General features: G+C 38.4%; 1 protein-coding gene across 47 annotated transcripts in view; it reads left to right on the forward strand.

The window, feature by feature from the left end:
• Positions 1-25,145, forward strand: part of NRXN3 (neurexin 3) — a 1,036,700-nt gene that overhangs the window by 999,066 nt on the left and 12,489 nt on the right. For 2 of the 47 annotated variants that reach the window (XM_071809509.1, XM_071809510.1), the window contains exon 23: positions 24,391-24,694. The exons of the other annotated variants lie outside the window; for them this stretch is intronic. In XM_071809509.1, the coding sequence (XP_071665610.1) occupies positions 24,391-24,530 (140 nt within the window). In that variant the 3' untranslated portion in view covers positions 24,531-24,694. Of the gene's footprint in view, positions 1-24,390; positions 24,695-25,145 lie in introns of those variants that run through there. 47 annotated transcript variants of the gene reach the window in all.

The following is a 25,145-nucleotide window of genomic DNA, read 5'->3' on the forward strand; positions in this document are numbered from 1 at the left end:
CCGAAAGTACAAACTTAGCTTATCCCATCATAGTAAGAAGGAAAAGTAACAAGTTTATGGTGCTCCTCAGTTAGGTTTCTTTGTCTATGTTATTGTCTCCATTCCCAGTGCATCCAGGGAAAGTAGAACAGTATCTGCAATACAGCCAGTATTAATGCACACATGCAGCCCACTACGCTCTGGAACACTAAAGCAATCTGAGCCAGCTTACCAAAATCCATTGGTGCTGACTTGGCTGAGCAGATATGTTTGCCTTTACACTCCACCAGCCAAGTCAGGATTCTGGCTGTATGCCAAGATCTGGTACTAAATATATACATTGTGAAAAGAAAAGTACCAGATTATCTTGCTTGTATTTTCTAGTGTGTGGACTTGGATTTTATTTTTTTTTTAATTGGGACCATTTGAAGTTGCTTCATCCTGTTCTGTTGACAGGTCAGTGTGTTTCATGCTGCCTTCTGGCTTGCCTGATCGCTTTTGCAGCGAATTGAAAATTAAATGACCTAACCCAGCACAGGACCCTTTTTGTTGCTTGGATAATGTGTAGCTTTTAAAGCTCTTGAGTTTCTGCCAAGCACCAGGACTTGGCCTTCCATCACCCTCAGTGCCATGGTCCAGTAATGCAAAAGTTACTGAACTCACTGCTGCAGCTGTGAGATATGATATACATCACTATGAACTTGCTGTGCAATAACCAAGGCAAGGGCAGCAGAGAATGCTGCCCTGCAAATCAAAAGCTTTCAGATTTCATATGGTTCAGAATCAAATCCCAAGATCTAAATATATTGCTTTGGACTTGGTCCCGTCTGCATCAAAGGCAGTACCCTACAGAGCCCTTTTGAAGACTTTGGTTTTGGTGTACTCAAACATAGTTCAAAAGACAGAAAATCATGTCCTCTTTGAGGCTGAATATCTTATGAGAACCATTTGCCAGGTCTTATTGCCACTTAACTCTGACTGAATCAAAAACCTGAATCTCAGTAAGCATATGATCTGCATCTGGATACTTGCCTCTCTTTAAAAGAAGACAGTGTAATGGCAATTTTCTCACTCCACTCCCCTCGAGGTTTTCCTGGTTAGTTCTTAGTCTGCACCAGACTGGACACCTCTCTGTGCCTCATTTCTGAAAGTGATTTCTGTTGGGATTTCTATAGATCCCCTTGTGTAGAGGCCAGGAGCAGTTACAAGACCTGTCCTGACTGAGATAGCTTGCAGGCATCCTCCATAGACATGGATGTATGCGTAAGGAATTATTCTGAAAAGTGGTGGCAATGACAACTGTGAATCCAAACGATGTCTGTATTTTACCTAATGAAAAAGAAGCCATTGAAGGTTCAGAGACAAAAAAAAATACTCATGGCAGACAAGCCCTTAGATTCTAGATCTCTCAGAATGGCTTACTATAAATGATATAGAGAGCATAAAACCATTCATCTGCCCTGAACTTACAGTTGACAGAAGTCCCTCTCTTATTTCTATGGAAATGTTGCTTGTCCCAACACAAGTTTGAAAACCTTATGGTTTCTGCACCAGAAATATGATGCTTTTCTCTGGTACAATACAGGACTCTGTTCTGGCCCGTTCCAGGGTGATCTGAGGCTCAAATATTCGAGTTCCTCAAAGCTGAAGCCAGGGTCCTGCATTTGCACTTTTGGACACAGCTCTGTGATGGCATTTTGGTCCCTCAGATGCTCTCAGAGACTGAAAGATTTGTAAGGGAAATAGCTTTACTCCTAGCTAGGAAGCACGACACCCTTGTAGAGAAAGAAAGCATGTCTCCAGTCAAATGAGGAGCATCCCTACAATCTGATCTTACTGCTACTTCAAAGCTATGACGATTATAATTGTGCTTTCCTGACAGCAGCTGCTGCTGTCTCCTCATGTCATTGCCCTTGTTCCCATTAAGTGGGTCCATTAGCGCAGTGCTCTGGCACCAGGAAGGCTTGATAACAATGACTGGACAGCTGACTGGGATCATAACCCAGGCTGTTCATTGTACTAGTCAAAACAGTAAGGCACAAATACTCACTGGTTAGCCTGAAGCCCACCAATGCAACCTCTTGAAATGGTCTGGAGGGCTTGATCTTAACTCCGTGGCTTGACACATCCTGTGTTTCTTCCCTGGTGCAGTTCCCAGCCTTCCCTTTGTATTGGCCCAACAATTTTCTAGGTGATTTTTTTCAAGAGAAATTTATTCTGTATTTTCCAAAAAGCTTCATTTATCATACGGTTGATGTTATCTAATCAGACTGGTAAGCTTTTCCCATGAGGCACAGGACACAGCAACAGAGATGCCAAAATCTCCAGTTCTTTGTAGCGTAAGTTAAAACAGTGTAGCATATATTCATGTGCAGGACATGCATATTCTACAAATATGGTGTCTGTATCTATAATTTACTGGCCTGCACCCATCTGCTTCAGGGTCCCGACTTATGTGCTAGAACAGTCAAGCTTCCATCCATGTAAACTGGAGAACCAGGTATCTGCAGGCTGCCTGGGTCACAGATTTATTTACCTAAAAAACATGAAGAAAATGTCTTCCAAGAGTCTAAAGCAGCCAGCACAATATAAAAAACAGTGTGCTAGAACTGTAGAAACCTTGACTGAAGAAACCAAGAGAAGTTATGATTTGGCTCTTGTCCTCCATATAGTGCATCAGCCTTCTTGAAGAATGCAGGGGATTTTCATTGCTCTCCTTGGAGAAACATCCCCCAGAAATGCAGTGCTCAGTTACTCCCCATCTCTTCCTTTGTCAAGAAGAAAGAGTTCTGCTCCATTTCTCACGCTATGAACAAGAAATGGCCTTTGAGGTTGGATATGTGCCTCACAGTATGCAAAGAAGTAGGCTTCCTATCTCATGGGCTGAATACTATACTGACCCAAGGAGGGGGATTCCTCTGCAGCATTTCCCAGGGCATAATGGCATCACTCATTTAGTGGAATTTCCTAGCTACAGTCTTACAGCCAAAACAAAAATGAACGAACAAGTTTTACTAATCAATCATGCAGATGACTTACAGGAATTTTTGGTTTTTTGTATTAAGAATTTATATTCAGTTTGTTTTTTTCAGCATATTGGTCTTTTTTCCTATGTAAACTCCAAAGGCCCCACCCATGAGGATATTTTATCTATATATGCACTATATACAATGTGCATATATATATCTGTATATGTATATGTATATATTAAAGTAATAAATGACCAATATCAGCAGGAGCCCCTATCATCCAATCATATGTTTACACAGAAATTCATGCCTTCATCTAACCTTGGCATCCGCTGGTGTGGACAGATGCATGATATTGTTATTTTTTGGTGAAAAAAGCACGTTAATTTATTTTTTTGTTATAGTTTTTTCTTTCTTCCTTTTATTTATTTGTTTACTTTTAATCGATAGTTTCATCTACCAATTAGCCTTGGGGTAGGGTGGGGCAGGGAGAATAAAGAAATTATACAGGTATATCCATCGATGTATACACATTTACTCTGTGTATATATTGATAGATATATACATTGTATATATTTGAAGAACATTTTCTGTCTTTTCACCTCATCTTGTGCCGCATGAATTTTTGGTGATTGACATTTTAGTTTCTTTTATATTTCTTTCCCATTTATTTTTTTGGCTCGTAATGGTGCCATACTGCTATTTTTAATTTTTTAAATCATTGCTGTACTTTTCAATTTATATTTTTGAAGTTCTTCCAACAAAATAATGGTTTAATCATCTCAAAAAAAGAGATATAGATCTGCAAACCAATAAAGGCAACAAAATCTTTTCTTGCCATCCTTAAGAAATCCACATTTTCAGACATCCCAAGAAAGTTGTGTGCAAAAGAATGAAGATTTTTCCACCTCCTTTCTTTTTATTTTCTCTTCTCCCTACCTTTTTTAAACTCCTGCAAAGTCTCTATCCTGTCTTTTCCCTTTTCCTTTTTTTTTGATTGAGCTCAGAGAAAAAACACCCAGAAGTTAAAAAAAGATTTTCCTTTACCCCTGCATTCTCCCAGGAAAAATTATTCCAACAAAGCCCTACAAACCGCAGATGGCATAAAAAGAATTTTATTGCAATGCAGAGTATCTGTCATATGTTTTATTTCTGGGTCAGTGCAAGATCGTTTTTATGGCATGTTGTAGTTTAGCTGATGTAACTAACCATGGCCTCCATTAATCAGTGCATGGGCTGTGATGACGCCATCTTGTGTTTCATCAGAGCTACGCATTCAGGCTAACCGAGCAAGTCTGTAGTGTATGATTTGGGGGGATATAATTTCAATTTTAATTTTTAGTTGTATTATAATTTCTTCTTTTTGGAAGTGTTATGCCAGTACTGTTGGCTGCTTCTTGCAGCCTCAGCGTTATATATCTACTTTATTTTATGGGTTTTTTTGCTCTGTTTTTTTTTTAATTTCTCAGTAGCGATCTTATGTCTTGTCTGTGTCCATCTGTCTTGTCAGTGTGTTGGAGTCCATTAGTCCAGTGTTGTTATGTGATTCTGTTCTCTGTTTGTAAGCTGGTGTTTAGCTCCCCACCGCTCTGTCATCCCTCTTTCCTCCCCTTCCTCCCCTCCCCACCTGCCTGAGGGGGTCCACAAAGGGGCACCAAGCTTTGAATGACGTTCTAGGTGGCACCCGAGACTTCGAGCTGGAAGTCACAAGGTGTCCATACAGCTTCTTAAGAATGACAAGGTTTGCAGCTGGAAAGTTTTCAAACTGTGTTATCACTTTACTCTTGGAAATGGGCTACTGGCATAATGCTAAAGTGACTTCTTAGGCAGCTTTTTAGGTGATTTTTATGCACGTGCTGATGTATTAGAGTAAGAACTGTTATCTGTGCTGTAGAAGCCAGGAAGCGCTACGTAAGGTGCAGGATGTATGTTAAATGGAAAGTACCTAGAATTTCTTTTTGTAAAAGGCAGCCCTGGGAAAGGAATATCACTGTGCACATGCAACTGAAATTATGCCTATGTGAAGGTGTTTCTGAAAACCTGCAGTTCATAGTTCATTTGCAGTTTGCAGACAAAAATGTAGGACATACTTTGGATCTAAGAGTAGTGTGTCTTACTCTACGGAGTCAGTCTTCTGTTTGTCAGTGCGTGCCGCATGCCTCTTTACCGATACTAGTAAAAACTGTATTGCTGATGTTTACTTGTGTAACTTGAACACAATTCCAGAAATGCATCTGGAGTGTCTTCTGCCATATGTGTCATAAATATGCAGTGATGCATTAGGCAGAAGAAAACAAGCTGAGTTTTCAAGTGTCTGCTTAGACTTGAAGAACTATTTAGAAAAAACATCCTTTGGCTTGTGAAGTGGTGCATTTCCTAGTATCTTTAATTCTGTTTCTGCTGAATGAACTAGCTGTGTTAGTGGCACAGAAGGCCTCAGTGCATTAAAATCCATCAGCTGGTATCCGTGCATCAGCTCCAGTTAGTGGAGGAAGAGGCAGCCAGTTTCCTTGCAGGTAATGTTCAGGTCATCACAAAAAGCATGCTTACACATACCTTTAGTTTAGCTAAAATCCTAATCGTTTTGCAGAAATTCATTTGTTGTGCAGGGGAGTTGAGATGATGAAATCTATGAGCTTTTTTCACAAGAGAACGATATAAAGCTTAACTGTTTAAACTAAGAGTTAGCAGAAGAGGGAAGTAATGGGATATGTTCAGATCTCCAACATGGAATTATTTCATTTAATTATTTATTTTAACTTGCCCAAGATATGTTTCCTGCACTTGCAGAGGGATAAAAGGGAGATAGTTTTTCTTTAACAGATAAAAACTGATGATCTTTTGCTCAGTTCAGTTTTTTTTAATTCTCATATGATCTGAGAAACAATAGAGTAGTATTAATAACAGCAAGAATGAATAAACATTTAAAGCTTTTTCAGTTTAGATTTTACATATCTGTGTGTTATTCACAGCTATTAATTCCTAGAGAATCTAAAGTTTTTTCTTGGCAATTGCTTAAATAAAGTGACTGCTTATAAAATTGTATTATAATCAACAAGGTCATGGTTTTGTGTAATACTGCCCTCTGTCAGACAGACTAGAACAGTCCTGTTATGAGCCTAACAGCAAAAGAAACAATTTTTAGCTCAAGTGGCAGGTTATTGGAGCAGAACAATCGGAGTTTTCGCCCCCTGCATCATGAAGTTCAGGGTAACCTTCATCTTGGAGTATAGTGATGAGTAAATCAAGTGTCCAGGCATCAGGACAGTAACCTCCAGGCTGTGACAAAGCTGGTGTGTCCTGCTGAATGATTGCTTTTTTTTGCCTTATGTAGCCTGTGTGGTGCCTGTGACTGGCCCTCTGCTGCAGGGAGTGAGAGGCTCACTCAGGTGCAGGAGATGCCGTGGAAGGCCCCGTTGTGCTTTGTTTTATCACACTAAGTGTATAGGTGGATTTCTGGCACTTGAAATAGTTCACTGTTTCTGTTTTCTGTCTCAGAGCAGGACGCTGGCTTCAGCTCTTGTGACATTTGTCACTGAGCAAGAGGGAGAACTCACCGTTCTAGTGTTGATTCCTTCTGTGCCTACCTGTAAGGCAGGGTAAATGAAATTCTTCTTAGATAAATGAGGTGGACCTGTCAGGAAAGAAGATTTAGTTAATATTTCAATGGACTTTGATATTCAGATGCAAATTGCTATGCAATACACCAAAATGGTACTGTACTGCTTACAACCAAAAATGTACAAGTAAAATGTCTTTGTTGAGGTTTTAGTTCTAAGTGCTGTCTTCACTTGTAATATTATTGCATATTTTTATGAGGTAGATACGATTCCTAATCTGTTAATGCAGAGAGAAGCAAGTGAGGGATACAAAAGCCAAGTATTTTCATGTCAGGGAACATTGGTGTGGCATCATTTTCATTAAATATATTTTTTTCCTCTACAGTTAACACATGGAATGGAATGAACCATGCTCAGGCTATATAAATTAATGTCCCGAGTGGACTTAAAATTTACAGATTGTTCATACCAGCACTTCCATCACTTGAACTTCCATCCTGATCAGAATTTTCCTTCAAAAAACTTCACAGTTTCTTCAGCCTGACTTAGCTGGTGGAAGTTTCCCTGGTTTTGATCATGGGGAGATCAGGATTAGACCCACAGTCTGGCTACCTTGCCCCTGCTGCCTTCCGATCTTTTTTTAAAGCGTGTTCTCTAAAACTCGAAGCCATGTGCACTGTCACATTCTGGCAATCCCTCTAGCGCTGTGCCTGTGTTATCAAGCTGACACATGTCTAAAATACTAAGATATGATATTTTCAACCTGCTGGGACTTGCTTTTTGTCCCTGTTAGCTTTGATTTTCAGCTTCATAAAATATATGGGAAAGAAAGAAAAAATAACCAATGACACATTCAGTGGAAGAGAAGAGCTAGCACAAGACTCAGGAACAGATTTTGCATCAAAAGCAAATGTATGTATATTGGATCCTTAAATGTCTATAGCAACTGATTAGTTAGCTTTAGACAAGAAGAAACTATCCGATTTCTGAAAGATGATACATAATATCTGTTAGAAAGAAAACATGTTGAGCATTTACAGCTACTAGGGACATAGATATACTTTTGCTTCTGAAGGGTTTTATTGTGTTTCTTTTGGTCATCATGCCTAGACCTGAAGGTGCCTTTTGTTTTGGAAGCCCAAAGGTGCTCATGTTCACATGAACTATAACACCTGGAATGGTCCCTCAGTGCAGCAGGAAAGCCCATTCTACTTCCATTTTCAACCCAAGTAGATCACGAGACACCAAAGCTTATGATCATGTCAAAGAGGTTATTACCTTGCCATCATTCTGCCTCTCTCTTTCAGTTCCAATTTATTAATCACAAGAAATAGCAATCAGTGCTTTATCCCAACTGAAAGCAACTGGGAATCCCAGTTCCTGAGCAATACGAAGTGTTAACTCCCTAAATGCAGTGGGAGGAGTAGGAGAGAAAGATGATACCAGTTTTGAAACCAGGGATAGAAGAAGAAAAAAAAAAAAAAAAAAAAAGGCTGACTGGATTTGCAATCTCAGATGTCCACTAATTTGACAATTTATTCTGCACTTTCATTGTGCTAATAAATACATTATTAAAACCTTACAAAAGAACCACATTCAAGGATTCATTTTTCTTCTGCTGCTGTCTCATAAAAACTGAAGTTGGTTGGTCCCATGGGGTGGCGCTGTCAAGAGTATTGTCTCTTCTTTTGGCATTCAAGAGGAACTACAACTATTTTAAACAAACATGCAAAATCTCAAAATTAGATTCTTTTAGAAAAACAAGAAAATTCCCACACTTTTCTCTCTTCACTGGTTTCACTCCCTCTCAGTATCAGAACAATAAATGTCTGAAGCATCAAAAAGGGGAACAAGTTGTTCTGCCTTTGCAGGACAGCAGAAGTCCAAAGCAATTTTGATATTATTATTTTTTTTTTTAATGGATGTCAGGAATTCTTTTTCTTCCCTAGTACTGAAACCAGAATGACTCATTTTAGAGATGAGTTTTAGCAACCACTGATTTTCACTACTGAAATCTTGGGGGCTTCATAAATTTTATATGTAACAGACAAAAATAGCCCTCTAATTATGTCAGGGAAACATGGATAATTAGTATATTGCAAAGTACATGCATGAAGCAGTCTCTCTCCATGTATGTATGTGTACATATTTATATATCTGTTAACGCTACGTTTATGTTCTGGCTAAAAGGCGCATTTTGGGGAACTGAAATAGAGGAGCAGAATAAACTTGTTTAGGAGCTTTACAAGTAAATGTGGAACAAATAGCTTGAATCTTGCTTTATCCTCTTTCTCATACTCCTGTTATGTTCTGTTAATTCAAGTTTTCTGCTTTTGTATAACTCTGATAGCGGCTACTACATCCCAGCATTTTGGGAGAGGTGTTTTGTGAGTGCAGGCAAGTGTGACTCTCAAGTTTGAGATCTGGGCATAGTCTGAAATAGAGGACTCAGCGCATGTCTGAACTCACATCAGGGAGGTGCCTTTGGCAAGGTTTTGAATCACTTATCTCTGCCAGAGAATTAGGGGCTCTCAGAGAGCTGTGAGGAGGATTAAGGAGGGTTTGACAGCCAAAGAAAACGTCAAGGGTCTTAGGAGTGTAGCAGCAGTATGTGTGTATCTGAAGGGGAAAAAAAAAAAAAAAAAAGGTTATTTTTTTGGTACAATACACTGGACATGCTACCAACTCTGCCCTTATTCCAGTGGTTGGTGGGTAGCCTTTGCATGAACAAAATGCTGCAATGTGCTCTACACAGCAGTAGTGTAAGTGAGCTCTGAACAGGAAATGGTGAACACCTTCTGAGCGTTATTTTCTGATAAGATAACCAGGAGGTTGCCAGGTTTGCCTGAAACCATTCACTTCAGGTGCTTAAACATGCCCTATAAACCCAAATGGAATACAGAGACTGCAAAAGTAGTGAAAATATTCACGCCCTAGTTTCTTTTTGATAAAAAGTGAAGATCTGGTGTTGTCAAAGTACTGTGGAGACTCTACCTAGTTTCCTCTGAACTGTCTGCATCAAGTTCAAAACAATAAAATTATTTATGATTCCTAAAATGCAAATTTCAACTTTTCTCTTAAAATGCCTTTTCATTTTGAAAATGATGTTTTTAAAAGGAAAAAAAAAAAAAAAGTTCACATTGTAACAAATTATTTTATTATGAAATAAACTAAAGTTTTGTAGTCATAAGTATTGTGTCAAGATTTAACTACGCTTGTCTCTTTAATTTCTTAAAATATGACTAGTAACCTTCACCTTTAACTAACTTGGGAGTTTTTTACTACTCTTGTTCAGATTTTCAACTTCTTTCCTCCCCCATTAAGTTCTGCAGAACATTATACCATACTTTTTCCCATAGGAAACATCTGTCAGTAGCTCTGTACCAATCGTGTTAGAAGAATAAAACCTTGATTACATTTATCAAAGGAGTTGGACCAGTATATTTCAGCATCTTCAGTTGTTTCATTCATAGCTTTTTGTTTTATTTTGATTAGCAATGGTAAAAGTCTGTCCCTGAAGCTGTGTGATCTTTCTCACATATGCTGTTTTCCACATCTATCACTTTTCCCTTGGAAGGGAAAAGGAAAAAGAATTTTGAAGAGACAGGGAAAAAAGTCTCCCTCACTAAGGCCATATTTTTAGAAACAGCTGGTAAAACAAACTGCAAATGTTGTGCCTGGGGCATCTCTATTCTAATAACAGGATTGTTTAAAGATGAAAATAGTCATTTCTTTGCCTAGCTTGCTCTGTTAGTAGTAATTCTTCCTCCATATGGGAGGAGCAGGGAAACCTGGTGTGGTAATTTTTTCCCTATCTTACCTTCTCTGAAAAGATATTTACACAGTTCTCTGCTGAAGAATGAGCGTTCAGGTCATGCGTTCTACAGCAAATGCAAAGTGATAGCACAGGAAAAATGAATCTTGGTCATCTATATGTCATTTTCTATTGAACCAGTAGTTTCATTATTCTTCTGTGATATTTTTTTTTTCGCCTCCCAGATAACCTTTTCTTCCTTGTGACCAGTTACAAGTTTTCTGTTGGCCTGTCTCGTAGGTAGCAAGTGCCCAAACATGAGCTGAATTCAGGTAGTTTAAGAAACTCTACAGACCTGCCAGGTTTGGCACTCCTCAGGTGAGAACACTGTATTCAGATGGAAACCTCTAAAGTGAGACACTTGAGTAGTTTTGTTTCTTTTTCCATACCAAATTTACTTCCCTACCATTAAAGCTAATTAATTAGGAATCTGAGGGCCAAATGAGGTAGCAACCATTTGAAATACTTTTAAAAACAGACCTTTTGGAAGGCCTAACTTTACGATGATATTTAAAATATCAGTTGTTATTGATAACTAATTATTTTGACTTAAAATCTCTATTAAAGCAGTACTGACTCTTGCATTTATTGGGATTTGATCTCTAATGCCAGCTACACAGTCAACATACTTCTTTAAAATGAATTTTAACAGTTGGATCCTAGAGATGGCTGCATGTGTGAATTCCAATCGCTCCGACAGCATTTTACAGCTGTACTGCCATAATTTTTCCAGTGGCTGAGAGGAGCTTTGTGGATATTAGTGCAGCTGAGCATTTGCTTTAAAGATCTAAATTTTAGATTTATATGCTGACACGAGACAGTTAATCCTTTTGTGGCCCAGGCCCTTAAGACTGTCTGAACGGCAGGACTTGAAATAAGACCTTGGAGTCTTAATTCTTCTTTCACTTTCAAACCTCAGTTAATCTCTCCTTCACTTTTAAACAAAGGTTGCATTTTGATCCCGCAGATTTCTTAAACCTTCTGTCAGATACATGCTCCAGGAGGTCATTTTTCTGGGGATCCAGTCATGTTAGGGCAACGACAGCTTTTGCTGTGGTGTGTCATATTACATTAATTTTCCTATTCAAGGAAGATTTCAGCAAATGCAAAAAAAAAAAAAAAAAAGACCAATGAGCTATCTACAGTGAAGTTAAAGATTTCAGACATCAGCTTAGAGCAACGATCATTGTTCCTTGTTGAACAGCGGTTCTTCATCAGTTTTCTCTTTTGTTTTGTCTTGTGCTGTTCTTTTCTGGTAATGAAATGCATAGAACTGTACACATCATTTCAGGGGTAGCAGTGACAAGGCTGTGCAGAGAGGCACAGTTATCTCTCTGTTCCATTACAGGGAGGTCTCTGCTCATCCACCGTCCGAGTTCTGAAAATAGTTGGAAAGCTTAATAAGCATAGGGAACTGGTGAGGAGGAAAGAGATTCTCTGCAACAGGGGATTAAGGGATGACAAATGCAGCTTCCTTTTGTAAAATCCGAGAAATCTGAGCTCTGCATCTCTGACTGGAGCACTGGGAAAGGTGCTGGAAAGAAGAATTAAGGGAGAGATATATATATGTATGCATGCATATATGTGTATACATGTGTAGAAACATATCTATATATATGTAATGCATAGTACATATGTGTATGTGTAAGCATATATATAAAAACAGAAGTATTACTCAGTTACAGAATATGATGATAGATTTCAGCTAGTTCTAGCAAATATCTTAGGTATGAGAACTGAGTGCTGGTAATATCCTGTACTGGTCATCAGGAGACGGCCTGAAAATGTCACATTGCAGGACTCTGTGAATCTAGTGTAAAAAATTATGAACATGCTCTACCTCTCCGTGCTAATGTGAGTTACCAATAACACATATAAGCATTATTATCAGTGTAAAACTGCTGCAGGTGAGTAGCAATTCGTGTTCCTAGGTTTCAGATGTAGGATAGCTTGCCAGAAGTGAACATCAGATCAGAAATACTGAATTAGGAAATTCATTGCATGCATTAAAAATAATAATAATAATTGTATGCCCAAGGAACCCCTGAGTATTTCTGGGAGACTACATTTGATAAAAGGCTTAAAATACCGACAGCAGAATTTTTTCCACCACATTCCTCACTTGTTTATAACTCTCTTCCAAACCTTTTGTCCAGAGCATTTATGAGCAGGATGTTGAATTTTCTTGTGGAAAAGAAAGCAGTCAGCACTTGGATCTCCATCACAGTTTGAAATTTGGATGCAAATTAAATACTTTTATGGTCAAAAACTTCAAGAACTTGTGTGTATATTCCTGCATATTTGTACGTGCATGCATAATTGCTAATTGCATTAACCACTTGGCTGGAAAACTGGCAGCTTGATGAGATGTTGAGTCCCTTCAGTTTGCACTGGGATTAATGAAAGTAGAAAGTATTTAGTAGTTAGCAGGATTAGGGCTGAGTTTGTATAGTTACACGTGAAAAAAACAAAACAAACTGCTACATAGAATTAGCTAGACCTGAAATCATAGTCTGAGAAAAAAAAAAAATCTGTATTGTTTAAAATAGAGGAGAGACTTTAGCTGGAGCTTTTCAAAGCTCAGCTGTAGAGCACAGCAGCCTGTTTTTATAAGGTGCATATAATCTATATTTATTATTGTATTTCATTACAATTCTCCACTTTATTCTATAATACACGGGTTAAATACATGAGAAATGCCTGTTGGCTTTCTGAGATCAAGCAGCTTTTGACTTTCACTTACTTTTTTAAGCCCGGTTCATGCATCTGTACTCTAAACATTAGTATTTTTGAAGAGAGCAGAGATGAATCCTCCTTTTGCTTAGAAAATATGTGTTGTCTTTAAAGTAAGTTGTTGCAACTCCCATGTTTATTTCTGTGGTTGATAATGTTCTGGATCTTTGTGGTCTAATCTGACAGAACACTCAGCCGTATATGTCAGGTCCCATGTTTGACCAGAAATGTACTGTTAGTACTTTAGTAGCATTGTTTATCTCAGACTTTAAAAATTTTTTGCAGGTGTTAAAAAGAAGTTGTTCAGACCTTTAGTAAGAGGGATGAATATTGTTGTCTCCACTTTAGAAATATTTACACCATAATCAGCGGGGTCAGAAAGATGCTTCCTTTGGTGACTCACTAACAAGCTTTATTTGAGAGACATGGAAAAGGTTTGGGACACGCATAGTGAAAAGGATTTGTAGGGCATGTAACAGCTTCAGAGGAAGGAGGAAGAAAAATTGCTGCTGAGGTTAAAAGAATTTCACTAGTAAAGGGGAGGAAATGTTTCTGAGTAGTTTTCAGTGTGAAAATCCATATTTGTTAAAGCGAAAGGAACAATTTCACCCATAGCTATGCCTTAATGCCGTAGATTAGCAAAAAATAGTTTTTCTTCATCCTCACTAATATGTGTTTGCTCCTTGCGGAGCCCACATAGCACTGCAACTGGGAGCATGTTCCAGTCTGCTTCTCACTTCTCCAGTGGAGTAATTTAGAAGTTAAGTAAGTCATATTTCTGTAAACCCACTGAAGGCAATAGGGTACCTACCAGGTCACTGAGGGCAGGCATTGACCTACAGTCTTTCCTTATGAGTGGTGATGATAGGAGACCCGAACTTGACTCTCAGATCCCAGCACTGGGTTGGCAGTGAGTTGGTATGTAGAACATCTTTAGAGCTGGAAATAGATCAGATAGTTTTAAGTTGGAAATGAGAGACAGTAAGCATTTCAAAGTAGAATATATTTTTCTAAGGGAAAGGTGAAGCTGATGGAAGAGTAGAAATGAAGTGCTTTTCCGGTTAACTCTGTGCACTGCCTCCCCACCTATGAAGGCAGAGCACCTACAGCTGTCATCTATGTTAAAGCTAAGTGCTTCTGTGCTGAATCCTTCTACTTGCAGTTGTATGTTCAAATTGCCACTCTGTATTTTTCAACTGTGGTTACCACTACTAAATTACCAGGCATTTAAATGAGAGAATAATAAGGAATTGTGATGGAACTATAATGCACAATGGCAACTTACATGAAAGTGTCTTGTGCGGATTCATTAGCTAATAAACAAGCAAAGACAAACTTCTGAAAACATGGGACATTCACATATCCAAGAGTGAGGCAGCTGACATAATTGGAAGTTGAGAGTGTCTTTTGCATGTACCTGTGTAACAAGTAGTAGAAATCAAGCAGTTGACATTTTGGTTTCTGACTTGCTTCCATTTTGATGGATAACTCAATGCCATGGAAGGCTGTGAAAAGAAACCACTTCAAATTAAAAACTTATATTTACCAATAAAGACTAGCATGCATTGTTTGGGCACTGGAAATAGCAGGCAAATCTTGCCAGTTCTTCACCAGCTTAATGTTGGTCCTTGTGCCTATCTATGTTTAGTGTCCTTTTGCAAAAGTCAAGGAAGAACCCAGACAGGCTGAAGTGTTTATAAGTGAGTCTTTTGAAGGTGAAACTTTTCTTCTAATTTCAAAACAGTGCTGTTCATTAAAACCTAATAAGCCAGTAAATCTCAGGGCACTAAGGTTAGAATTTGAGCACCTTTTTAATTCATGCACACAGTTCAAAGCTGCAAGTTTTGCCAATAGCTGAATTACCCCAATAAAGTGTTTGTTCTTTTAACATAATATTTCCAATTCCATCTCTGTTTTGATTGTGCTTAAGACCATTGATTGGAATAAGAATATGAATAGAAATAATGGAGTAACAGAAAAAAAAAAAAAAACCTGCATGAGAAAATTTTGTGGCTCATACAGATAAGGGAAATTAGAGCTTATGAGAAAGTAATAGACTGGCCTATTAAAATCTAACCATATAATGTCTTACTTCATAGCAGAGGAAAACCTAATATGTTAAGATTTATTTTTAACTTATTTTAATTAACTTTCCATCCTATTAGACTTGATCTGCAGTTAACTTTCATTTCACAGGCATTCATGATTGTTATGCTCCTGTGAATTAATAAACTGTGAAGCTCAGACATGATCATTAACTTCTATGCAAAGTCATCTTTTAGCTGATTTTCTAACAATGACCCTGAAGTTTGAATGTAAATATTCCAGGTAATATAGTAAGCAGTCATATGGGAAACATATTTAAATGTATAGCTATATATCTCTTTGAATAATCATTCAGCAGCAATCTGACCTGCCCTGGTCTATGAACTGTTGTGGTTTGGGATTTTTTTGGTTGGTTGTTTTTTTTGTTTCTTTGTTCTTTGTTGTTGGGTTTTTTTAAATTAAAAACAAAACCACACACACACATTTTGAAAGTTAATACTCTAACTCCTCTAACAAAGAAAACAAACATTTGTGATAGTTGGATAAATGTTATCTTATTATGGTGTGAAGATATGAGAGAAAGTATGCCGTGGCCACCTAGCTTACCAGTGAGGTAAGCAGAATGAATCAGTAGCAGAAGTCAGTCATCCTGAATTTTTGTTCAAAAAGTCCTTGAAGTTTGAATGGGCCTGAAGAATTCTGGTGTCCAGCTCCTCAGCTTTATTCATGGTCATACTATCTTTACCTATGTTTCTGAAATACACCCAAGTATCATCATTATTATTGATGTTAAAGTAGGCTAACTTTTGGAATTAGAGCTGTTTCTCTTCTGGTTCCATCTGTTATGAAAACAGAGCAAATACCCTTCCCAGCCACTTTCTTGCTATAATGCAACCTCTGATAAACAGCTTAAGCTTTGGCTTCTGAATCACAGTAGAGTTTATTCCAGTCATTCACTATGTTGAAAAAGAGGATTCAAACTTGCCTGCAGCAACCTTTCAATACTATAATCCTGAACTTTCGAAAAGGAAATCTGCAAAAGCAACCCCCTCTCTTCATGCTTCCCCACTTCCCAGCTAGTATTAAACCTGCCTGTAAAAACAAACAAGAAGTCCTGCCAAAAATCCATCCCTAAATGCCTGAATCACAGCACTATACCCTCTTGTATTTTCCAAATGATAGACAGAACTAGCACACACGTTGAAAGCTCCTCTACAAAGAGCTCCCCTGCAGTGCTTCAGAGCAAGACAGTTCACACATTAGTTGGCTCTATTGTGTTTCTGATGCAGTTACAAGTGCTACCTAGTGGGAGAGTTTACTTCACATCACGGATTAATAGTCATTGCCATTCTGTCTCCAAACACCTCTGCTTGAAGTCTCAAGGGGATTCTGGTGCTTTTAAACATTAGTATAATCAAAAGGAAAGAGCATTTCACATGCTTTGAACCTGATGTGAGAGAACAACACCTCACATATTGCTCAAAAGGTTGACATTCCTTTTTTTTCCTTTTCAGAGGAAGAGTTATCGCTGTATTTATTTATGTTTACTCAATATCAGGTTTTCTACCACTTCCCAATGGTAATTGGTAGAACCTCTCAGCAGTCTACTTGGTAGTGAGCTGCTCCTCAGTAACAGCCTCTCACATAACATTTTTCCTCTACAGGTAACGATGTATTATACAAAGTCTTAGTGTACCCAACAGCAGCTCATTTTGCTGATGGGGAACTTGACCTAGCCTTTTCAGCATGGCTGTGAGGCAACCTTTGTATTAATTCTGAGGAATAGTTTGACTTGTTCTTGGCTGAGGAGGAGGCTGAAGGCCGTATCCTCAGTTCTGGAGTTCAAAAGACTTCTTGTAGTATGATGAATATTACAAATAAAAAATTTCTATTAACTCCTGGCTAATTCATTTCAACTGCAGCCACTGGCACTGAGGTATTTTTCTCTGCATTCTTCAGGGTTTTGCCCAGATTAGTTAATTCTGCAGCAGCCTCTTGCACTGTCAAGATTTAACTTCTAATACGTTAACTACCTTTTTTTTTTGCTTGTTTTCTTTCAATTTTGATACAGGAATAACATTATTCCAAGTTAATCCACAGCAGAAAGAACATACTTTGACATCCAAAACCCAAAGAATAGTAACATTATGAGCAGGGCTGTACCACCGGAAAAGCCATCATTTGGAAAATGTGTTTATGAGTAGTTTTTCTACATGGGTTTGAATAGGTCACTTGAATAGGTCAACTCTTACACCTCAGTTATCCTACAGGTGGATGTAAAAATGCTCACACTCAATAGAAGAGAACATGCAGATACTTATTGTGCCATTTTCAGTAGTGTTGATTAATGAAAGAATTAAGTTTAGGTGTGAATGAATCTTGTTCAAATCCTACTGGAATAAGCTTCTGCCTAACAATCACACTGTAATTTCTCTTCACATTTTCCCAGAGACGGATGTTCACAATGCTGAATGGACATGGTTTATTGTCTCTTCTCCGTTATTGCAATATTTGGCTTCATGTACTTTCCAAGGAAATTATATATTGTTCTAGTTGGAAACCATCACCATGTCTATATAGCCCAACTTTTCCTAATTCATTAACACCCCTGTTTTCTTCTACAGCTTGTCACACAAATTGCCTTAGTCCAGTGTGTACACTGTTAAGGGTCCATGTTAAAGGTCCGTAGTAGTACTATTTCCCATGTATCCTCAGGAATAAGCTGTAGCTGCTTCACCAAAGAGACTTATAAAGTGACATGCTTTAGATCTTGGATGTCTTCCAGAGAGATAAGTAGTGCCTAGGATGATCCTGGATTACTCACCCATCCAAGAAGTGGACAACCTTTTTTTGTGTGTGGTTTTACTTTGTTTTGTTTACAGCTCCAAGATAAAAGCACAGCAGCTACCTCTGGATAAAAACTGCAAGTACAGGTTCTTCCCAGCACTGATTTATGTCTCTAAGAGGGCAGGGAATATTAACAGAAGAGGGGTTACTGAGGGCAGAACTAGGATCACTACTTTGCCATCAGAAGATAAGTTTAAGTTCTTTGCAAGAGAAACCTTTTAACAGTGAATCTGCTGTGCTTTGGACCCTCCTTTCACAAAGCAGGGGAGGAAGTTCCATCCACTGAGTCAGTTGCAGGTGGACTAGCTACAGACTTTGTAAGTGTAATGTGCTTATGCTACCTGAGGGATGAAATACGTTGCTTTGTAGGATCTTTCAACAGAAATAACAAGTGTGGCCTAGCATCCAAGTGATTAAAAATATTGCACTGAAAATGAGGCTTGTATACTTATGAAGTTCAGCAGAATTGACTTCTTAAAGAATCCAATATGAAAATATATTTATGAATAATTACATATGGATGGAGGAGATCATAGTAATAACCGCTATGCATCGGTTAACTTGGGTGCACAACTCCCACAGAGGACAATATGGACTCAACAGTAACGTTAGGTACAAAACAGAACTCATGAAATATCTAGATCTTCATGTGGTTATGCTGCACCTAGGCACTGTTTCCATCAAGTATCTCAGTACAGCATACACTCCTTACATAGATACATATTTCAGGTGTTGCTTTAAGATTTGGACATTCAAATCAGCCCCAAGTCTAAGAATTTCCTAAATTCTTCGATTTTTACAGTGTAATTATCCCTGGGAAGTTTCCTAAGACAAGTTTCCTATACAGTGGTACCTAGTGATCCCGTAGATGGCATATTTGAGAGTTGCCTTGATATGTTTCCTGAGTACATTCTAGAAAAAATAATATTAAATGGTATGTGATTCTGTGTATGACAATATAAGGATTCTTGAGATGCAAGTACCAAGAAGGAATTCAGTAGCCATGGAGTATTCACTGGCATTTGAACAAACTGATGGCACGTATTTTTACGTGTCTGCTTCACAGCTGTATACACTGAAGAAAGAAGGAGACACTCAGATACCCTTGCTGCTCTATGTTTGCAGATTATAAAAAAAAAATGTACATTTGAGTATACTATAAATACGCAAGAAACATTTGCTGCATGGGTTTAGACCAAAGACAGTAAACTATTCTTGCTCCCATTCAAATTATCAGATGCAGTTCTGCTACTGAGTTTGTCAGTATGAGGATCTGGTTTGTGGCTGCAAAATCCCTCAGGATTCAGAAAGACTTCTTCCCATGTGACTGACTTTTACGATTAAATAAGTTTAGCTTTACATAAAAAAAGCCTTAGCTGCGCTGACTACAAACGTCAAAAAAGCATATCAGATCCTTGTCCCAGGAGAAAGAGATGGTTGAGTAGAGATGCACAGGAAGAATCTTTCAGGCCAGCAACATTGAATGGACTGCTTAGCATTGGAAGCATCAAAATACTTTTTGTTTTGGAGGAATGTGAAAAGATAATAAGCTTATGGCAAACACCTGAAAAAACTCTTTACTTCAGACAGCCATGGCAGTTTAGCCCTATGATTACCTTAGCTCTGATAGCTGTAAATGTGCTTTTGTATTTGATAGTTTTCTAGTTCATAGCTACAAAGAAGCCCTGTTAATTAACTCTTTCACACAAAACCCAACAGGATGGCATGTGGTGCTGTCGAGGTTTGATTGCAGGGTGACAATAAACCATGGCAGATGTATTGTTAGCCCACTCTCCTCCCCCTCTCCCCCTTTAGCCCCTCCCTCCCCCCCCCTTCCAACTAAGGACAGGCGACTGGGAGGGAAAGAAGGACAGAGAGAAGAGAGTTGGAAAAATTAAAGATGTTTTACTAATGCTACTAATAAAAATAGAGAAAATAATACAAAATATACAAAACCAATCCTGAAAGTCCTGGCAACTGCTCTGGCAGATGTAGAGCCAGCACCCGAAGTCCTGGACTGAACTCTGCAGCCAACTGGAACTGGATTCAGTCTGTCACTAGGCCTCAGTTCACAGGGACAACTCGCAAGGTCCTCTCCTAATGTCGGCCATAAGGAAAAGGGATGAGATCCTCGTGATCTCCCGCTTTTATATGAAGTATTCACGTGAATGGGATGGAATACTTAGTTGGTCAGTTTCAGTTCACCTCAGGAGATATATCATTATCAGTGACCTTGCATACCATTGGTACGTCTACCAAAACATGTATCTAACTTTTCAGAAAATGCAGTTAATAAGAAGGCTTTAGCTGACAGGGAAATTCACTAAAAGAGAAACTTGTTTTGAACAAAACTAGGACAGGTGCTCAGGTAGACATTTTTACTATAGATGAGTTCTTTTCTTTCTGATCTTCAGGTGAGCCTATAGGCAGAAGTGATAGAAATAATTTCTCTTCTTAGGCTATTTCTATCTCTCTGTCTTTTAGAAAGGACTGCCTAACCAAATACTCTTCTTTTGGTTTAAATTAGTGCAGATAAACAATGGAAATCACAGGAACGGATTTTTGTTTTGACTTGGAGGTAGGGATGAAGGGCTACATTTAAAATTAGTGTTTTACTTCTAATCATCTATAAGCTATTTGATATTTGTGGTCTGCTAATTGTTCATTTGGCTGCATGTCTGAAAAGCACTACTCTAAGAAAGGTTAAAAGCAGGCAAGTATGAACAGGTTGTTTTGGGAGCTACTACAAGCAGGAAGAACCATCTAGAAATAGCAAATATCCCAGATTCCTACCAGAATTCCCCACTTGTCACTCGTTCGTGGGACTTTATCCTGTAGGGCAAACCACCTCTTCTGCTTGTTCTCTTTTCTTTTCCCCATGTGCCAGATAATGACTGAGTTATGGACAATAAGAAAAGTCACCCTGCATCTATAGCTCTTAGGAGATTTTCTTGCTGGATCAAGCATTTCTAGTATTTATATTGCAAAGAGGTAAATTAGGTTATTTCACTAACTTATAAACAGCCTTAGAGTGTACTTCACCAGCTTTAGGGAGAGGGACAGAACCAAGTCTCTTAGTGTATGTTTGTGTATGTATTTATTTTATGGTGAGATCACTGGAAATTGGGAAGATTTTTCTCTTGCTTTTTGTATAGATCTATGCCTGAAGTGGAGATTTTTGGCAGATTTTTTCCCCCTTATCTATTTAATGTACATCTCTGCTACCAAAATATTCTAACCAGAGAAGAAAATGCTGCTGACACATCTTCAAGCTAAAAGCAAATGCGTAGCTAACACTACCTTTTACTCTATTGTTGTCGGTAAACTTTTTACAGAGAAATTAACATTTTCCAGTTCACTGGAAATTCTCCATTTGTTTCTTTTCACTGACATTTTGATAGTATCAGCTGCTTAGAAGTATGTGTCATTAGTAGCCTTGCCCAATGCACATGGCTTTAAATGACACTAAAAGGGTGCTGCCTGATGTATAAAGTAAACTCACAAAGGTAACCGCAGTTTGGGAGCCCAGATTATGCAGTGATGAAATGCATACTTCCTCTCAGCGCTGAAAGCCTTGGAACCTGTTCTAATTAGGTCAAAGCACAAAAAATGAAAGAATATCCTGCCTTTATCGTTGTTTTGCAATTACTGCACGCAAAAATACAGAAAGAAAAATCTGTCAAGTAAGGAGGGATGCATAATTAGACCAGCAGGGATTCCTGGACATTCAAAGTGAATTGACAAAATTGCTGGACAGCTAGGTCAGAAGAAGCAGCTGGTACAGCTGGTTAATAATGAAACATACTGATAGAGTTACGTTGCAGTGCACAGAACTCAAATATTGTGATGTTCAGTATGTTAGGGAAGAGATAAATTGTCAGTCTGATGGAGCCCAAGGACTAGAGTGGTAGAAGACACTGAAGTTCCAGATTTTAGCATGAACCTGAGGGCAGTAATGCATCCCTAGATCTAATTTACCAGCTCTCATCTTGCTTTTTAACACACAGAGAAATATGCATTACCTTTGCCAGCAGCATTTTTAAATGCAACTTGAAAACAAATCACAAGATAATGCAACTTTATAGTTAAAGCTGCGGAACAAAGCATTGTCCATGTCTCCTTTTTTAAATGTGGATTTTTTTCATTTGAAAAATTTAACCATCTTGGCTCAGTCCTTCAGACAAGAAACTTGTAAGCCTTGATAGTACAGATGCCTCTATTCCCAGTCCTTCAAGCTGCTTCAAGTTTTTGAAAATACAAAAAGCCTGCAATGGGTAGATTTTTTGATCATGACTTTTTTTGAGGAATAATTTGCTACATGTTAAGTAAAGAAATATTGTCTGTGTAGCTCCATGTGGAAACATTTGGGATCCAGTTTTCAAATTAGGACATCTACTTTTGACTATTAACAGCTAGATTTTTAAAAGACTGGAGAAGATTTCTCCAGCCTCAGCAGAAACTTCTGGACCCAGATTTTCTAAAGAACTCTCTTTCTGTTGAAGCACCTCTGTATTGACCAAGTAAAGAAAAAATTGCTTAGCATCCTTTAGATCCTCTTGTGAGTGTAACATCAAGATTTCCTTTACAGAATCTTGTCATCTCTTTAAGTGTCTCTGGCTCCAGCTGTGGTTCTTTAGCTCTTTTGATCTTTCAGGCAGTAAAAGGCTTTTCCAGGCCCTCATGTGATGAGTTAGGCATTTATCATCAAACAGGACATATTTTTTGGCGTGGCCTGGCATAGACTGCACAGTTGGTAACCAGACCATGCCCTACGGTCCGTTTTGCATCAAAGAGAAGGCACTGAATTCTATTGTGCTGAAGTGGGATATTTCACTAGTCTAAAAATCCAGCTGCGAGTCATAGCAAATACTGATTAAAATTCAAAGCTTAAATGCCTCTTTGTGAAACTCCCTAAGTACAATTAAACCAGAGGGTCAGAATCCTGGTAGGGAGTGGTGTCCAGGGACACTAGACTTGAAACTTCGTAAAAAAAAAATCTCCACTGAGTTCTGAAAAGGCCTCACTTCCGTCATTTTTTTCTATGTCTAGCCAATCTTTTCTCACCCACAAATGAATCCCCAAAATTTCCTCTGTAGACCAGTGTTTTGCTTTTCTGTAACCTGCATGTTCTGTCCCTGAGACCATCCTGACCAGGTTTTCTTTTCTTTGGTTGGACCTCTTCCCTTCCTAATATGTTTTCCAAAGGGGTGTGGGAGACAGTTCCAGTGCAGTCTTCCAGCAGAGGTATGGTACGTTCCAGCTATGGACACACTGTGCTGGTAGTCAGCACAACCTCATTACTTCTGAAGTAGGAGTTAAGAGTCTTCTCATATAACTCCTCTTAAAAGTGGACACTTTTCAGCAATGCATCTAAAGCCAAATTGGGCTATTTAGTTTTTGTGTTATTTATGCTTACTTAACATTTCCCAGAAATAATAGTGGCTTTAGAGGTATTATTGTTCCTCATCTCAATAAGTACAAAAACATCCTGCCCATTTGTTAGTACCATATTTACACAGAAGTACCCAATGCCTCATTAATAGGGTGGATAACCCCATTCTTTCCAGAAATTCAAGGTCACGATAGCCACCCACTTATATTGATTGGTGATAGTGTAACCTTTGTAATGGGTTACAGAATGATCTTGTGGGAACTCCTGATGGAAACCCAAAGTACATGCAGTGCTTGGAGCCTGCTTTTCCTGTTTTCTGGAGAGATTAATCATGGACGGAGTCCAAAGCTTTATGTACAACATTTGCCCTCTCCTAAAACATCAGGAAGAACAGATAGTTTTCCTGGGGTCCTGAGTTCCTTCTTAGAAGGACTCTGATGTTAGGATGATGGTCCTCATACAAGAAAAATACGGACATCGTATGTGAGGTCAAGTGAGTTCAAAGGAAGCCAAGGATCCCTCTAGGACACGTAGTATTTGGGATCCAGTTTTAGTAAGACTCAGATAGAACTGATAAGTAATAACTTCTCAAACTGTAAATCCTCTTGTAGCATAGAAGGAGTTAGTTTCAGTCTTACTGCTAGCAGTGGCAGGTTTGCCTATGCCAAATCATGTGGCCTTAGTACCAAATGCTGCTGACTGGTGGGCCCCCAGCAGTAATCATGGACAGCAACTCTGTGAATAACTGCAGTTCAAATAAATTTTCACAACAGCCACAGCCTTTTCCAGCATAACAAAGTGCATTTATAAGAACTAATTCTTCACCCTTCATTCAGGCTGATTAGCAGTTACAGGAATAACCCAAATCTGACTAGGCACAAAAATAAATGCCACTGATTTCAGGAATTCTCTGAAAAGTTAGGGCCCAAGTAAGTGTTGGAGTCTGGAGTTTTAAGTGTTTGATGCCAATGCAAGGTTATAGGGTAAAAAGTACATCCTAGCATAGCTTATGATTTCTCCTTACCCTTTTCCCCTTCTGACCTCCCCCAGAACTGCAGAGAACCCGCTGGAATGTGCTTTGCCCTTCCTGGAAAGGCATGGATGCTACACCCCCTGCCCACCTTCCCTCTCCTCTGCCCGCCCGCTCCCTCAAGTCCTTGCTTGCTGTTCTGTTTTTCTACTTTCCCTAAATGCAACTTACTTTAAGCATGCATTATTATTAACATCCTACGGTAAAATTAAGCTATTATATAACCCATTTGTCGATCTCAGCCAATTTCTTCTTTTTCTATGTCTATTTATGACGTACATCCAGACTGCACGTCTTTTTTTTTTTTTTCCTCTCCATGTTTATTTTGAAAAGAAGTGATTAAAAAAAGATCTATTAAAAAAAAAAGCAACAGTGGAGGGTGGTGGGGTTTTTGGCCAAAAAATGGGAACAGATTTAAATGGGAGGGGGAGGGAAGGAAAGAAAATCCAATCATTAAAAAAAAGAATATCCAAATGATGAAAGTGTCCCTAGACTGCTTTGTCTGTTCCTTGCAATGTATGCATCTGGTTCGTTCATCTTTGAAAATGTGTGGAATACCTTTTCCTCTAAAAATAAAACTTTAAAACCCCACAATTGTTCTTATCTCCCTTCTTACTGGGAACAAAGTTCTCTTTTTCATTTTTGCTTTTTTTTTTAGTATATCTCTTCATAGTTATACTTCGATGTATTTCTTTTCAGTGGTTGAATTTCTATCTTAGATTTGGTTTGTTCCAATCTAATAATGAAAAAAAAAAAAAACAAACAAAACAAAAGA

The sequence above is a fragment of the Patagioenas fasciata genome, chromosome 5, assembly GCF_037038585.1.
Source record: "Patagioenas fasciata isolate bPatFas1 chromosome 5, bPatFas1.hap1, whole genome shotgun sequence".
NCBI lineage: Eukaryota > Metazoa > Chordata > Aves > Columbiformes > Columbidae > Patagioenas > Patagioenas fasciata.